This window comes from Tiliqua scincoides, chromosome 3, assembly GCF_035046505.1.
Source record: "Tiliqua scincoides isolate rTilSci1 chromosome 3, rTilSci1.hap2, whole genome shotgun sequence".
Lineage (NCBI taxonomy): Eukaryota > Metazoa > Chordata > Lepidosauria > Squamata > Scincidae > Tiliqua > Tiliqua scincoides.
Genome location: NC_089823.1, coordinates 598423 through 614017, shown reverse-complemented (window position 1 = coordinate 614017; position 15595 = coordinate 598423). Strand labels below are relative to the sequence as shown.

The following is a 15595-nucleotide window of genomic DNA, read 5'->3' as shown; positions in this document are numbered from 1 at the left end:
TAGCACCAGATCCCCCACCCACGTTCCTCTCGGAGATTTCTGGTCACCCTTGGTGGTGCTGGCAGCAGCAGGGTCCTTTATAAGAACACACAACTATCCTTCGCTGTAGGCAGCAGAGACCTTCTTGGCGCTTGAAGCGGGCACAGCAGGCGGCTATTCGGGTGACTCCAACGGGGTAGCGAAGCAACTGGCAGATCAAAGCCTGGTTAATTCTGCCCGCTGGGCCAAATGCCCATGAACAGAGCTGCCAAGGCAGAACGGCAAAGCCCCCCCTCACCCAACTGCCTCCCTCTCCCCCTCGAGCTGCATGTTTACAACCTCAGGGCTAAATTTAGCCTGGAAAAGGCTCGTTTTGAGCCCTGCTAAGCTTGGAAAGGCCTGTGGGGCCACTGCTTAGCTGCTCTCTGGCTGTGAGAAGGCAGCTACCAGCCAAAAAGGAGCTCCAGCCCACTGTAGGGCAGAAGCCCAGGCTGAAGGAGTTGAGCTTCTCTGCTGCACAGGAGCGCCTACAAACACAGGCGCGTGCATTGCAGGGCGGGGAGATGGCATGGGTGACTTGCTGGGGCAGATGAGGGGAAGGACCTGGTGGGGAGAGGAGGAAATGAGCATGGTTTAAGTGGTGCTGCTTCAGAAAAACTAAAACAACCTCTATGTAAGTTCAGGAAGGCTTACCAGCTGCTTCCCCCGGCACTCCCAAGAGGCACAGTGGAAGACAGAAGTTGCCCTGGCCTGGCTCGGGAGAGAGATTCTCTCAATCAGGACCCTGGAGGCTGAGGGAGTTGAGAGGCAAAGATTCTGAAACATAACTCAGAGGTAGGGCAAGTGCAAGAAGCCCCCTGTTCTCCCAACCCACCCCACAATTTTTGCCTTGAAAAACAACCCCCTTTCTTTGCCTGGTATCCGAACCCTCAAAGCACATTTTACTGGTGACTGTCACTCAGCTCTGAGGAAAAGCACTCTGCACATGATCAGCTGAACTATCACTAGAGATGTTTGTTTCCAGTAAGATAGGTTCACAGCCTTACTGAACAAAATGAGCTTACTTCCGAGTAAACACCACCATTTTCACACCCCTCTAACTCTAACCCTTCACATCCCTCAAGGCCAAGCCCTAGGACTCAAGAGGGCAAGTACACCCTCGGTACCAACGTGAAAGTACACCTCCCTCCTTTTCTGCTCTCTCTACACCGCTGCCAGCAGAGCACCCTGGGCACCTGGACATTCTGGCTAGGGTCTGAAGCCTTAAGAAGAATGCTGAAGGTTGCTGCTGACTCCCACCTCTAAGAAATGAGGACCACTAGTGCCACTTACAACTAAGGGGAAGAGGGACAATGACGACAAAGACACATCGCCCCAGAAGCCACTTTCCTTCTCTCACCAGGGCCAGGTCTGACTCTGCTGACTGAGGGGAAAGCTGCCAGCTGCCACCACCTAAGTCGCCAAGGCTGCCCAGTTAACGCCTGACTGAGGAGCAGGAGCCCGACCAGCAAGAGCAAGGAAGCAGGAACTAAGGCCTCTGCTGGGGGCGTGGGGCTATTGGAATAGCCACCCAACCCTACACACCGGAGGCAGAGTGGACCATGCAATAAATGGGAGACTGGTCAGTGCCTGACAGAAGGACTGAGGCAGCCTGCCTGGGTCCAGGCTGGGTCCAGAGAGACCACAAGTCAGGCCAGAGCAGACAGGCAACCTGGGGAGGTCTTAGGTCAGAGATTCCAGCACCCATGCCAGCCAAGGGCTCACCATTCCAAGTGAGGCCAGGGCTGGGCTGTCGACAGGCTCCCATCCACCATTCAGAAGGCAGAGTTTGACCCAGGAGCCCTACGCTGCCCACAGCACCATCTTGTGCCAAGGACTTGCTAGGTAGCCGTGGGAGTAAAGGAGGGCCCTGCTGGAGCAGTCCAAAGGGGGACCCCATCCAGACCCAGTTTCCCAGGAGCCCACCAGACGCCTCCGGGACACTCAGGAGCACAAGATCCCTGAAACCTGTTGCCATTCCCTCGCGCCTAGTGCACGGAAAGAGGCTGCCTCTACAGCCAGGAGGTTGCACACCCCAACCTGGCTTGTTTGTGACAAGGGATGGTCGACCCCTTCTAAAGGCCCCCCAACCTCTGTAACATGAAAAGCTCCAAGAGACGGCTCACCACCCATCACTTCTCAGGGGGAAAGAAGACCTGTCAGGCTGGGCCTCTGCAGGTTACCCAATCAACGCTGCACTCAGAAACCAAAAGAATAGGGTCCTCTGGGCTGTCACCGGCCATCTGAGACACCCTCCAGCACTGGACCTGAGCGGCTGGGATGGTGCAGCTACCTCTCTCCCCAGAGTGCTGCTTAGCCACAGACTGAACCAGAGAAGTGCGATGGGTGGGGAGGCAGGCAAGGCAGAGCCTCCCCACTGGAGTACTTTGAAAAGCACAGCTTGGCGGTCCGCCTGGACTCACAGCTGCTCCTGGATTCTCAGGTGACATACACCTGTATGCTTGAGACATACAAAATCATGCAGGGGATGGACAGAGTGACTAGAGAGATGCTCTTTTCTCTCTTACATCACACCAGAACATGGGGACATCCACAAAAGTTGAGTGTTGGGAGAGTTAGGGCAGACAGAAGAAAACATTTCTTTACCCAGCATGTAATTAGTCTGTGGAACTCCTTGCCAAAAGAAGTAGTGGTGGCATCTTGCCAGGATGCCTTTAAGAGGGGATTGGAGACATTCCTGGAGGAGAGGTTCATTACGGGTTACAAGTCATAGTAGGTATGTGCAAGCTCTTGGTTTGAGAGGCAGGCTGCCTCCGAATGCCAGATGCAGGGGAGGGCACAGGGACACAGGTTGTGTCCAGTGTGCTCCCTGAAGCATTTGGTGGGCCACTGTGAGATACAGGAAGCTGGACTAGATGGGCCTTCGGCCTGATCCAGCAGGGCTCTTCTTATGCTCATAGGTAGCAGCTGTGACCAGGGGGCCTTTGCTCAGCTTCGGTTAGTGCACCAGCTGTGGCCATACTTGGATCGTGCAGACCTGGCCACAGTGATCCATACCACTGTGATACTGACGTTAGATTATTGTAACACACTCTATGTGGGGCTGCTCTTGAAGACAGTTCGGAAACTGCAACTAGTGCAGAATGCGGCAGTCACTGTAGTTACTGAAGGTACGTGGTTTGACTCGGTTGGGCTGCTTCTCCAGCAGCTGACTGGCTGCCCATTCGCTTCTGGGCCGAATTCAAGGTGCTGGTTTTGACCTTTAAATCCCTATACCGCTCTGGGCCAGGGTATCTTAGAGACCGCCTGCTCCCATACAATCCAGCCCATCCCCTTTGGTCATCAGAGAAGGCCTTTTTACAAGTGCTGCCGCCCAGGGAGGTACATGGGGCGGCAGCAAGAAATAGGGCCTTCTCAGAAGTGGCACCATCACTCTCCCTTTGATTTACAAACTGCTCCCCTCCTGAAACTTTCCGGTGCGGCCTGAAGACACTTCCTTTCAGACAAGCCTTCTGAATTCCTGGCCTTTCGACTTTTTGACATCTCTTACACCCTGACATCAGGCTACAGGCCTGGGGCCTTTTGAGAAACTGCTGCTGTTTGCTCCTTTTACACCTTTTTACGTGACTGCTGTTTCTTGCTATTAATGTGCTTTCTATCTTGCTTTTTAAGCCCTGCTAAGTGGGTAAGAGGCACTCTTTCAAGTGGCGCCACAGCTGCATGAGATGCGCAGACACTCACTCCGCGGGGTTGGCAGTGCTTGCCTCGCATGGCAGCAACAACACTTTTCAAAGGACTCTAGGGGAGGCTCTGCCTCACGGGGGGGGGGCAGTGCTTCCCAAAGGACTTCAATGGGGAGTCTCTGCCTCACCTGCCTGACCTAATGAGGCAGGCGCAGTGATCGTCAAAGGACTCTGGGGGAGGCTCTGCCTCACCTGCCCCCAGGCCCGTCCCCGGCTTGCAGCTGGGCCTCCGGCTGGGGAGCGGCCGTGGGCCGGTGGCGCAGAGGGCGTCGTGCACAGCCCCAGTGCCGCGAAGGCGCCGCCAGGAGGGGGCCAGGACCAGACTGAGCGCCGGCCCCGCAGGGAGTGCTGCTGCGCCCCCAGGCAGAGAGCGCGAGGGAGGCCCACACCCTACGCGGAGTCGCGCTCCGAGGCCAGGAGCGGAGCGGCGGGCCCGGCCTCGGCACCGGGGAAGGAGGCCGGCCGCCCGCCTGCCAGGGCCCCGCCGCTCCGGGGCGCCCAGGCCGCCCGCGACCCCGCCCCGAGGCCCCGCTGCTCCGCCCGGCCCCCCGCGCGGGCGCTTACCTGGAGCGAAGGCCGCAGTCGCGTCACGGCCCGTGGCGGAGGCCGGCTGGGGGAGAGACGCGTCAGCGAGAGGCCCCGCCCCGCGGCCCCGCCCAGGCTCCCCCGCCGGCCACCTGAGCGCCGCCTCCGTCTCCGCGCCGCCGCCCGGGCTAGCCCCGCCCCGCCCCGCCCCGCCCGCGCCCGCGCCCGGCGCCTCCACCATCGGCGGGAGGCGGTCCCTGCCCCGGAGGGCGCGCAGTCCGAGCGCCGCGGCTGGGAGCGCGGAGCAGCGGCGTAGCCGGGGGGTCAGCCCGCGGGGGTCCGCCACGCCACGCTCTGCAGCCCTCCCGGCACCCCGCCCAGCCGCCGCCGCGTCCCGCGGCAGGGAGTTCCGCAGGCTCGCTCGGCCCCCGCTCCGGGAGAAGAGCGCCCCAGGCCTCCTCTGGCGGTCCGCAGCCCGTCCCGCACCCGGCGGGCCTGGCGCTGCGGCAGCCCCGGGCAGGCGGACTCGCTCCCCCAGCAGGGCACGCAGGGGGCGCCCGGAACTGGGGGACGCGGCCAGCGCGAGTGCCGGGCCCGGCCGCGGCCCCAGAGCCTCACCAGCCCGGGCGGGCCTGCCGCCCCCTCTCCCGGCGAGCAGCCCGGCCGCCCGGCACCGTCCCGGGCCGAGCACGCAGCCCACCTCGAGGGAGCTGCCGGCCGGCAACCGCTTCCCGAGCGCAGCGGCCCCTGCCGCGCCAGCCCCGCGCTCGCTCCTGCGGCCTCCCCTGGGCCGCCGCGCCCTCCCTGATTGGCCCTTTAGGCTCGCACCTCCCGCTCAGGTGCGGCGGCCCCGGGAGGCGCGCGCTCTGTTGCTAGGCGTCTCTCGGCTGCTGCGCCTGGGCCGCGACATGAGCGCACCGGCCCGCGCCTTCGGGGCCCGGCCCAAGGCCGGAGGGGGCCCGGCCCTCAGGACGGGGGAGAGCCACGCCGGAGCCGCTCCCCAGCCGCAGTGAGTGGGCGGGGTGCTGGGCCAGTGGGGCAGGGAGCGTCCACGGAGGCCGGTTCTGCGGACGGGAGGGGAGGTCTGCGACGGGCTTGTCTTCTCCAGGCCTTCTTCTTGCCCCTCTTGCGGGCTGCTCAGGAGACTCGCCGGGAGGAAAAAGTGGCTGGCCCAAGGTGATCTCTGGGAGCAAGGGCAAAGCTGGGGGAGGATTCGAACCGGTCTCCCTGCCCTATGGTGACACTCTACCCTGGGCGTGCGCAACGTACTTGTCACCCCATAGGGGGTGGGGGCCAGGCTGCTGGATCCAAGGGTGCTCCATGGAGCCTTTCATGGAGAGCTTTGACTTTAAGAACATCAGAGGAGACCTGCCGGATCCAGCCAAAGACCCATCTAGTGCAGCTTCCTAAGAACATAAGAACAGCTCCACTGGATCAGGCCATAGGCCCATCTAGTCCAGCTTCCTGTATCTCACAGCGGCCCACCAAATGCCCCAGGGAGCACACCAGGTAACGAGACCTCATCCTGGTGCCCTCCCTTGCATCTGGCATTCTGACATAACCCATTTCTAAAATCAGGAGGTTGCGCATACAACCTTTGTTGTATCCTAAAAGTTCCTGCATCTCCCAGTGGCCCACCAGCTGCCTTATTTATTTTTCACATTTTATACCGCCCTTCTTCCAAGACCTCAGGGCAATATACACAGCTGCTCCCCTCGTTTTGTCCTCACAACAACCCTGTGAGGTAGGTGAGGCTGAGAGAAAATGACTGGCCCAAGATCACCCAGGAAGCTTCGTGGCTGAGGGGGAATTTGAACGTTGATTGTCCAGGTCTAAGTCCACCTCTCAAATGACAACACCACCCTGCTCAGCTTTGGGAAGCACACAAGAAGACAACAAATAATTGCATCCTGACTTTTGGGGAGCAGGTGCGTTGAGCAAGCAGTTGAAATTGGTGGGAGTCAAAGCAGTTGCGTTCAGGGACTGGTGCTGCCCATTTTGGCTCAGGTGACTCTTAGCCTCTGGCTCACAGTGCGATGCCTGTCTCTTGGAATTGGCAGTTGCTGCCCCTCTCTCAATTGTTGCATTTATTGAATCAGATTGACGTGACAACAAGGATCCAGAATGTCGGCAGGCAGCACATCTTCCCTGATCTAGTGAGGAGAAGGAAGAAAGGGACCCCTCTGGTCATATGCCTGTCATCATGCCACTACCAGAAGCCCCAAGAGGAACACTGGTGGCGTTTTCTCTGCCCTGCGCCTCTCTCCCTGCAGCCTTAGGAATCCCCCCTCTCTTGAGCAAAGCAGAGAACCTAGTAGGAAGGGGCGAGGTCAGGGCCTTATCCGAGTCACAGCCCACTCAGAGTGAGACAAAGGAGACTAAAGTGAGACTAAAAGAATAAAAGGGAACATAAATTGTGGCAAAAAAAAATGTCAGAAAGTCATAAGAACTGCCCCACTGGATCAGGCCATAGGCCTATCTAGTCCAGCTTACTGTATCTCACAGCGGCCCACCAAATGCCCCAGGGAGCACACCAGATAACAAGAGACCTGCATCCTGGTGCCCTCCCTTGCATCTGGCATTCTGACATAGTCCATTTGTAAAATCAGGAGGTTGCACATACACATCATGGCTTGTAACCTATAATGGATTTTTCCTCCAGAAACTTGTCCAATCCCCTTTTAAAGGCGTCCAGGTCAGACGCCATCACCACATCCTGTGGCAAGGAGTTCCACAGACCAACCACATGCTAAGTAAATAAATATTTTCTTTTGTCTGTCCTAACTCTCCCAACACTCAATTTTAGTGGATGTCCCCTGGTTCTGGTGTTATGTGAGAGTGTAAAGAGCATCACTCTATCCACTTTATCCTTCCCATGCATAATTTTGTATGTCTCAATCATGTCCCCCCTCAGGCGTCTCTTTTCTAGGCTGAAGAGGCCCAAACGCCGTAGCCTTTCCTCATAAGGAAGGTGCCCCAGCCCAGCAATCATCTTAGTTGCTCTCTTTTGCACCTTTTCCATTTCCACTATGTCTTTTTTGAGAGGCGGTGACCAGAACTGGCCACAATAAGGTGTGGCCTTACCATAGATTTGTACAACAGCATTATAATATTAGCCGTTTTGTTCTCAATACCCTTCCTAATGATCCCAAGCATAGAATTGGCCTTCTTCACTGCCGCCGCACATTGAGTCGACACTTTCATTGACCTGTCCACCACCACCCCAAGATCTCTCTCCTGTTCTGTCACAGACAGCTCAGAACCTATCAGTCTATATGTGAAGTTTTGATTTTGTGCCCCAATGTGCATGACTTTACACTTACTGACATTGAGGCGCATCTGCCATTTTGCTGCTCATTCTGCCAGTCTGGAGAGATCCTTCTGGAGCTCCTCACAATCACTTCTGGTCTTCACCACTCGGAAAAGTTTGGTGTCGTCTGCAGACTTGGCCACGTCACTGCTAAACCCTGTCTCCAGATCATTTATGAAGAGGTTGAAAAGCACCCGTCCCAGGACAGCTCCTGCCTCTCAGAGCTCCCTGGGTCCAATGGCTTTATTTTGAGATCACTTTTAAACAAATGCTTACTGTTTTAAAATTTATCAGTAGCATGAACATCTTTAACAAAGAGACAAGCTTTTAAAAAAAATATTAACATTCCATTTACGTGTTTAATACTACATACTATACACTTGATTTACATCATTGATTAATAAAACTTGTATGGGGGCACCCTTGTATACAAGGACATCTGCAAGAGGGATCTGAAGTCCTTAGGAGTGGACCTCAACAGGTGGGAAACTGGCCTCTGAGCGGCCCGCTTGGAGGCAGCCTGTGCAGCATGGCCTTTCCCAGTTTGAAGAGACACTTGGCCAACAGTCTGAGGCAAAGAGGCAAAAAAGGAAGGCCCACAGCCAGGAAGACAGACCAGGGACAGACTGCACTTGCTCCCGGTGTGGAAGGGATTGTCACTCCCGAATCGGCCTTTTCAGCCACACTAGACGCTGATCCAGAACCACCTTTCATAGCGTGATACCATAATCTTTCGAGACTGAAGGTTGCCAACAAACGGGGGCACCCGCATTTTCTGTGACCCCAGGCAGCAGATGCCTTAGGTACTCCACTGCGCTCCCCACCTCCAACACCTGAGTTCTCCATTCCGTCCAGTGACTAAGCTCCAGGTACTATTATTATCTGAAGTATTTTAACAATGCTTCTAGGCGTCCTGCCCTGCAGCGCTTCCAATGTCAGGGTGGCTGGTTGTGGCTAGTGGCTCACAACTGGCAATGTCATTGATGGGAGCTGTGCTATCTTGCCAATGCCTATGCCTTACTTCCCTGAACAGCTGAGACATTAGGGACAAGGGCCACCCTGGACTTGGTGGCAGCTTCCCAGGTCTTGGTGATCCTGGTGGCATTTAGAGTAATCAGCTCAATAGGGGAGATGGCTGACCCTCACGGCCATCAGATGGAGCTGAAAGGACTCGGCTGAGTCAGTGGGAGGTCATTGCCCAAGGTAGGGCAAGAGAGCAGGTCTCAGCCTCTGCACCCATCCAACTGCTCAGGCAAGTAGCCCTCAGGGCAGTGGGAGATGGGGCGCAGCAGTCAGGAGTCTGGTCCTGCTCCCTTCCCTTGAGCTCCAGTGCGCCTCCTCCTTGAAAGAAGCAGGATGCCTCAAGCGTGCTGGGAGGAGGAGCCGTGGGCTGACGCAATCAGCTCAGTGGGCGACAGGCAGCACCAAGGGCAAGCACCCCTTGTCAGTTTGCCTGCCAACGCACCTCCCAAAATGGCCACTTTGTTCAGCGTCATTGTGAGACCGACCTGGAAGAAGAGCTTGGAGGAAGGGAGGCAAAGAAGCATGCCAGGCGGGCAGTTAGAGGCATGGAAGTGGAGGTGTGGGACCCTTTGGGGCTTGCAGGGGCTGCAGGCTACCCTTGCAAGCATCAAGTGGTGGCAACTGCACCGGGCAGCTCTGCACTCCGAGAGGCCTTATCTGGCTCCCTTCCAGCCTCTTCCAGACTGGCAGGCAGGGGGTGCTCATCTCTGCCTGCTCCCTGAATCCTCCTCCTCCCACTCCCAGATTGGAAAATGAAGAGGAAATGGGGGTGCAGAACTGGAACACTGGAGAGCAGGAGGAGCAGGGGCTGGCACCTCACCAGGCGACAGGAGGCAGCAGGCGTCGTGAGGTCCTGGGCCAGCCCTGATGGGCTCTGCCTCCTCTTGTCTCCCCCAGCCTGGGCCATGGCCTGAAGAGGCGCATCCTGGATCCTTCCGGCGATTACTATTATTGGTGGCTCAGCCTCATGGTGGCTCCCATAATGTACAACTGGATCATTCTCATCTGCAGGTGAATGACTGGGGGAAGGGGGGGCTTGCCTGGGCAGGGGGGCCTGGTGACCATTGAGAGGGAGGTGCCCAGGAATACTGGAGGGGCCTGGTGTTGGTTCCAGAGCTGAGGATGCCTTCTTTCATCTTGAGGCACAGGCCACTCTCCTGGGGAGCCATCTAGGAGCAGGTGCTCCTTGAGGCACAACTGGACCCAGGTCACAGAGAGTTCCTACGCCACTACTGGTGCTTTAAAATGTGCCTGGAATTGGGGTCAACCCTTCCAGGGTCCCAGCAACCTCCACCCCTCTGAGGCAGGCAGCACCACGTGGCAGCAGCTCCTGGCAGCTTTTAGGGGCTCCTGGGCAGCCCCCCACATAGCATGCATTGCAATGAAGGATCCCCATAGGCTGTGTACACAAAGCAGGCCGGGGTGCATGGTGCTCTTCCCAAGGCCAGGGGCTTCCCAGCAGTGCTTCCATATGGTGGGGGGGGGAGACATGTCCCTGGCCATGTCTGGGGCCTCAGTCTGGGTCTCTTGCCTCCCCCCCCCAGGTCCTGCTTCCCTGACCTGCAACAAAAATACCTGTTCGTGTGGCTGGCCCTAGACTATTTCTGTGACTTGCTCTACCTGCTGGACATTGGGGTGCATTTCCATACCGGTAAGTCAGCCTTCTCCACCCCCTCACCCTTCTCCTGACTTAAACTGTATAGAATCAGATACAGTAGAACCTCTCTGACCACCCAAGGAACTGGAGAAAATTGGTCAACGTAGGGAGGTGGTCAACATACTGGGGAAAAAGGCATTTAAATACAGTAGTTGGAAATCTTTTTGGTCTTCCTTCTGGGAAATCTGCAGTGCCTAGGTCATCCACTGGGTGGCAGCAGCTATCCATCTTTGGGGCCCTGGGAAGGTAGTGCAGGAAAGTGGACACCTGGAGTGAGCCAGAAGGATCAGATCTTTCCCCTCCTTACCTGGGCCCAGACCAAGTAGGCAGCAGCCAGGGCACCCTCTGCCCCCAGGTGTGGTTCCCTGGGGTTCCCACATGCAGGAAGGGCAGCTGGGCAGGCAGCCTTGTCCCTTGCGGAGCCTCCTGCCCCCCAGCATTGCAGGATGGGAGAGCTGAGCTCTCCTCCTTTCTGAAGGGCAGCCCTGTTGGGCAAGCACTTCCCCTCTTCCCAGATGTGGGCAGAACCTTGTGCAACAGAGTGAGCTGTCTGAAACGGACAGGGCAACACAGCCAAAAGTCTTGTGGTGCCTTTCAGGTGTTGGTGCACCCTTCAGCAGGCACAGGGATTCTTGCCCTCTCTTGGCAGGAAGGTGGATGGAGACAGGAATGGGCCGCAGGCAGCACTCCACTCGATGGGCAGCTGGCCCACTGGCTCCCCAGTTGCCAGGATAATTTGACCCATCCTGCAGAAATTCAGTGCCTGAGCATGAAAGGCCTGAAAGCCTGGGCAAGGCCTGAAAGCCTGGGCCGTGTGTATGTGGCCAAAGTAAGGCAGAAGGTATGTGTACCACGTGACCCTGGACTGAACAATCAAGACTGTAGATGCGCTGAGTGACTGTGACTATGCAGCCTCAGTGTACGTCTATGGGAGAGGGACAAGTGCGTCTTGGGAGGCTGATGCAATAGAGTCACGAGAGAACGAGGTAATGGGGACAAGGTCATCCCTTACCTGACTGGTCAAGGGAAGTATAAAAAGGAGACTGCCATAGCCTACCCTCAAGGGTCGTTGTGAGGAGTTTAAGAAGAATGTGTTTCTATGTTGGACTGTCCGAAGACTGTGCTTGCAGTTTTGCTGCCGGTGAGACTTGCTCCCTGTAATATATGTGAACGCAGCTTAGTGGTGGACATCTGCCATGCTTGGGTTTTTATTTCTTCTTTGAGCTACCTTGAATCACTGTCAGTGCCAGGGGTCCGCTGCACTTCTTCTGCTTCTACGGGTTGTGCACGGCACATAGCCCCAACACCAGTTTTCTCTCCTTCCCTACCATCGGAGAGTAACCCTTGACGTGCCAGCGCAGTGGTCTCTCACCTAGGAAGCACCAGGTGGACCCAGGACTCCTGGATGCGCGTCCAGTGCCCAGCAGCTGGCTTGGCTTTCCGCAGACTGCGCTCCTCTTCCAGCAGGCGGGCCAGCCCCTCCACCCCCTGCATTCCTCCCAGTGGGCCTGCAGCCTGAGCAGTCTGGGCGAGAGTGGAGGGGGCAAGCTCGACTAGGAGGGAGTCACCCACCCATTGGCAGCAGGCTGCCTGGCATGGCGGCTCCAGAGTGGGGCTCGAGAGAGGCTCTGGAGGGAGGAGTCCAGACTGAGGCTGAGCCCACAATAGGTTGCACTGGGAAGCAGGAGGAGAAGAGACAAGGCAGGTGGGCAGGCGGCCGTTCCACCAAGAAAGCCTTTTCTCAGCCTTTGACTGCCAGCGAGCCCAGTGGCAGGGAAGGCACCGCAGCCCCATCTGGCTCAGGAGGAAACACACCTGCAGTCAGAGTGCAGGGAGAAAAGCAGTGGCCTGGTAGCTCCTCCTAGCTTAGCATCTCCAAGCCCCAGGGGAACAGCCCCCCACTCTTCTAAAGGGGAAACACAGTTGTGAAGAGGCTGGATCAGCACTGTGGAGCAGAGAGGCCTTCCTGGGCTGGAGGGATGTCCCAAGCTCAGCATTGCCTGGCCGGAAGGACAGGCGTTCCCCAGGGCCCCGAGAGACAGAACCAGGCCAGGCTGGGGAATGGGGGGTACACCTGGGCTGAGGAGGGGCTCCCAGAGACCCTGCGTCCCTCCTGTGCCGTTTCCCCCCTTGATCCACCTTCCCTCCATCCCCTGCCACAGGGTTCCTGGAGCAAGGGATCCTGATCCAGGACCGAGCCCAGATCTCCCGGCGCTACAGCTGCTCCTCCGCCTTCCTGTGGGACCTGGTTTCAGTGCTGCCCACTGACCTGCTGTACCTGCACTTGGGAGTGGGCACGCCAGCGGTCCGGGCCAACCGTTTTTTGCGGAGCCCTCGGCTCTTTGAGGCCTTTGACCGGATTGAGACACGCACGGCGCACCCCAACTCCTTCCGCATTGCCAAGCTGATGCTCTACGTCTTCATCACCATCCACTGGAACAGCTGCATCTACTTTGCGCTCTCCCGCTACATCGGCTGCGGGGCAGACGAGTGGGTCTACCCCAACACCAGCAGGCCCGGCTTTGACCGGCTCCAGCGGCAGTACCTCTACAGCTTCTATTTCTCCACCCTCATCCTGACCACAGTGGGAGACACACCCATGCCGCACCGCGAGGAGGAGTTCCTCTTCATGGCCGTCGACTTTCTGCTGGCCGTCATGGGCTTTGCCACCATCATGGGCAGCATGACCTCCGTGGTCTCCAACATGAACCAGGCTGACGCCGCCTTCTACCCCAATTACGACCTGGTGAAGGGCTACCTGCACACGCACCGGGTCACCCGCCGCATCCAGCATCGAGTGATCAGCTGGTACCAGCACCTGCAAATGAACAAAAAGATGACCAACGAGCTGGAGATCCTGCAGCACCTCCCAGAGCGCCTGCGGGTCGAAGTGGCCGTCAGCGTCCACCTGCCCACCCTCCGCAAGGTCCAGATCTTCCAGAACTGCGAGCAGAGCCTGCTGGAAGAGCTGGTGCTGAAGCTGAAGCCCCAGGTCTACAGCCCTGGCGAGTACGTCTGCAAGAAGGGCGACATCGGCCGGGAGATGTACTTCATCCGAGAGGGGCAGCTGGCCGTGGTGGCCGACGACGGCGTGACCCAGTTCGCCGTGCTCGGGGAGGGGCTCTACTTTGGGGAGATCAGCATCATCAACATCAAAGGCAAGTGGCCCCAACCTGTCTTTGGGGGTGGAGGGAGTGCCTGAGCCGGGTGCGTGCAAAGTGGGGGCAGGAGCGGGCGGGGTCCTCGTTCCAGAAGTTGCCTCTTTGGTAAACTCCCTGGGGCCCCAATCCTATGTGTACCTGCTGCACTTGTGTGGGACTCAGTTCTGAGCAGAGGTGCCCAGGAGTGCGCTGTGTGTGGCCTTAGCCATGGTGCTGGCCTACTTTAAAGGAGGACCACAAGGTGGGGTGTGGGGTGCTGCCCGCTCAGCACTTCCAAGGGTGATCTCTGTGCCAAGCCTGACCCGGCCTGAGCTGGGGACACAGGGAAGCCTGGGGCGAGGAACTGGCTCCCAGGGCATGTGCAAAGTGGGGGCTGAGGCAGCATGAAGCGAGGCCGGAAAGAGACGTGCCAGAGCCTCAGCGCGTTCCGTAGAGCCTCCTGTGTTTGCAGAGCCACCCAGAGGGAAGCACCATCTTGCCCTTCCCCATGAAACACCACCTTGCAAACCCCATGGAGGTTGCTCCTTCCTCCATGCAGGTCCTTTGCACGAAGCATGGCCTGTGTTTCCAGATGTTCTGTAAGAGTCATGTGGCAGATGGGCTGGGCAAGGAGGCAGCAGAGTTGGGAAGGGGTGGGGTCTGTTCACTGCTCCTCTGCGTAGGTCTCAGCCTGACCCCTCCCCCCAATGCAAATGGGCTCAGGCGCATCATGGGTGGTCCGGCCTTGGTCTAAGGAGGTGGCTGGTGAAGCCGCCAGCAGAAGTGCTTCCAGCATCTTGGCAAGCAGGAGGGTGGGCAGCAACCCCAGCACACCCGGTGATGCCGTGCCCCCCCCCCCCGTGCTGGTGACCAAGGAGGGGCAATACAAGCGGGAGGCAGGCTGGCTCTCCCTGCAGCTCAGCCTTTGTTCTGGAGGGGCTGCCTGGAGGCTGGGGCCAGGGAGAGGAGGGGCACCTGGGGCTGTCTCTGGGGACAAGGTGAGACTGGAGCCCCCCACGCAGGACCCCAGCAGACTTCCACATGCTTCCCTCTTCTTCTGAGGCTCTCCCTCCCAGCCACCCTGCAGGTCTTCTCAGGGCTTCTGTCTGGTCTGGCCTCTCTGAGGCCCACGGCCCCAGGGTTTGGGGGAGACGAAGTGTTGGGGAAGGGGCAGGTGGGGAGACACCTCTATGACCCCCCCCGGCTCCTGGTCTCTCTTTCCTGCAGGAAACAAGTCCGGGAACCGGCGCACAGCCAACATCAAAAGCATTGGCTTTTCAGACCTCTTCTGCCTGTCAAAGGAAGACCTGACTGAGGTGCTGGCTGAGTTCCCCAACGCCAAGGCCATGCTGGAGGCCAAGGGCCGTGAGATCCTGATCAAGATGGACAAGCTGGACCTCAATGCTGAAGCCTCGGAGATTGCCCAGCAGCAGGAGGAGGAGCGGCGGACCGCGGCCCTCGAGGAAGCCCTGGATGGGCTGCAGACCAAGCTGGCCCGGATCCTGGCCGGCCTGGAGTCCAGTGCCTTCAAGATGGCCCTGCGCCTGGAGCACCTGGAGTGGCAGACACGGGAGTGGGAGGGGCTGGGGGAGGAGGCACAGGGGGCGGGGCCTTAGTCTCTCCCAGCCACCCCCGGCAGCCCTCCTGCTAGGGGGAGGCATGTTCCCTGCCCCAGCCCACCCAGCCCCAGTTGCAGTGATGCCAGAAAAGGCCCCTTAGCACAGCACCACAGGCAGCGCACCCTCTTTCTCACCACCTGGACTGGGCCGCCTTGGGGGTGGCAGACGGGCTCCCCTCCTCCCAGAGGAAGGGCGGGTCCTGGCCTTGCCTGCTCCCCAACGTGTTTGGATGCGGAGGGGAGTTCCACGGCCAGGCATCAGTGAGAAGGGGTTAATGCGTGAATGGGCTGTTGCTAAGCAACCTCCTCCTGCTCTGTGCAGCAGTGTCTGCCTGGCTCCTGCAGGGGGCTCCAAGGTCCAGGCTGCCGGCTGGTGCGGAAGGCCAAAGGCTGCGACTCCCCTGCAGGCAGCTGGGGAGTCCTGTGACCCCTTGCCTTGGGGGGTGCCCTCTGCCCTGCTTCCCAGGGTGGCCCTGGCCTCTCCAGCCCCTTGATATGCTGTGAATGCAGCATGGGGAATGGGGGGTGATAGTGTCCCACTCTGCTGGGAGGGAGGGATGGGAAGCCAGGAGGCTTGGCTCAGACAAGAGTTCCTCCAGA

The 15595-nt window shown here is 58.5% G+C and overlaps 2 protein-coding genes across 2 annotated transcripts in view; one reads left to right on the top strand and one right to left on the bottom strand.

The window, feature by feature from the left end:
• The window catches only part of FHIP1B (FHF complex subunit HOOK interacting protein 1B), a 32116-nt gene extending 27733 nt beyond the window's left edge, over positions 1-4383 (bottom strand). The window contains exon 1 of the mRNA XM_066622145.1: positions 4287-4383. The gene's annotated coding sequence lies outside the window, so the exon portion shown is untranslated. The remainder of the gene's footprint in view (positions 1-4286) is intronic.
• CNGA4 (cyclic nucleotide gated channel subunit alpha 4) overlaps positions 1-14993 on the top strand; it is a 31040-nt gene extending 16047 nt beyond the window's left edge. Inside the window, exons 2-6 of the mRNA XM_066619283.1 lie at positions 3944-5256; positions 9478-9591; positions 10125-10231; positions 12400-13395; positions 14605-14993. Of these exons, the coding sequence (XP_066475380.1) occupies positions 3944-5256; positions 9478-9591; positions 10125-10231; positions 12400-13395; positions 14605-14993 (2919 nt within the window). The remainder of the gene's footprint in view (positions 1-3943; positions 5257-9477; positions 9592-10124; positions 10232-12399; positions 13396-14604) is intronic.
• The last annotated feature ends 602 nt before the right edge of the window (positions 14994-15595 follow it).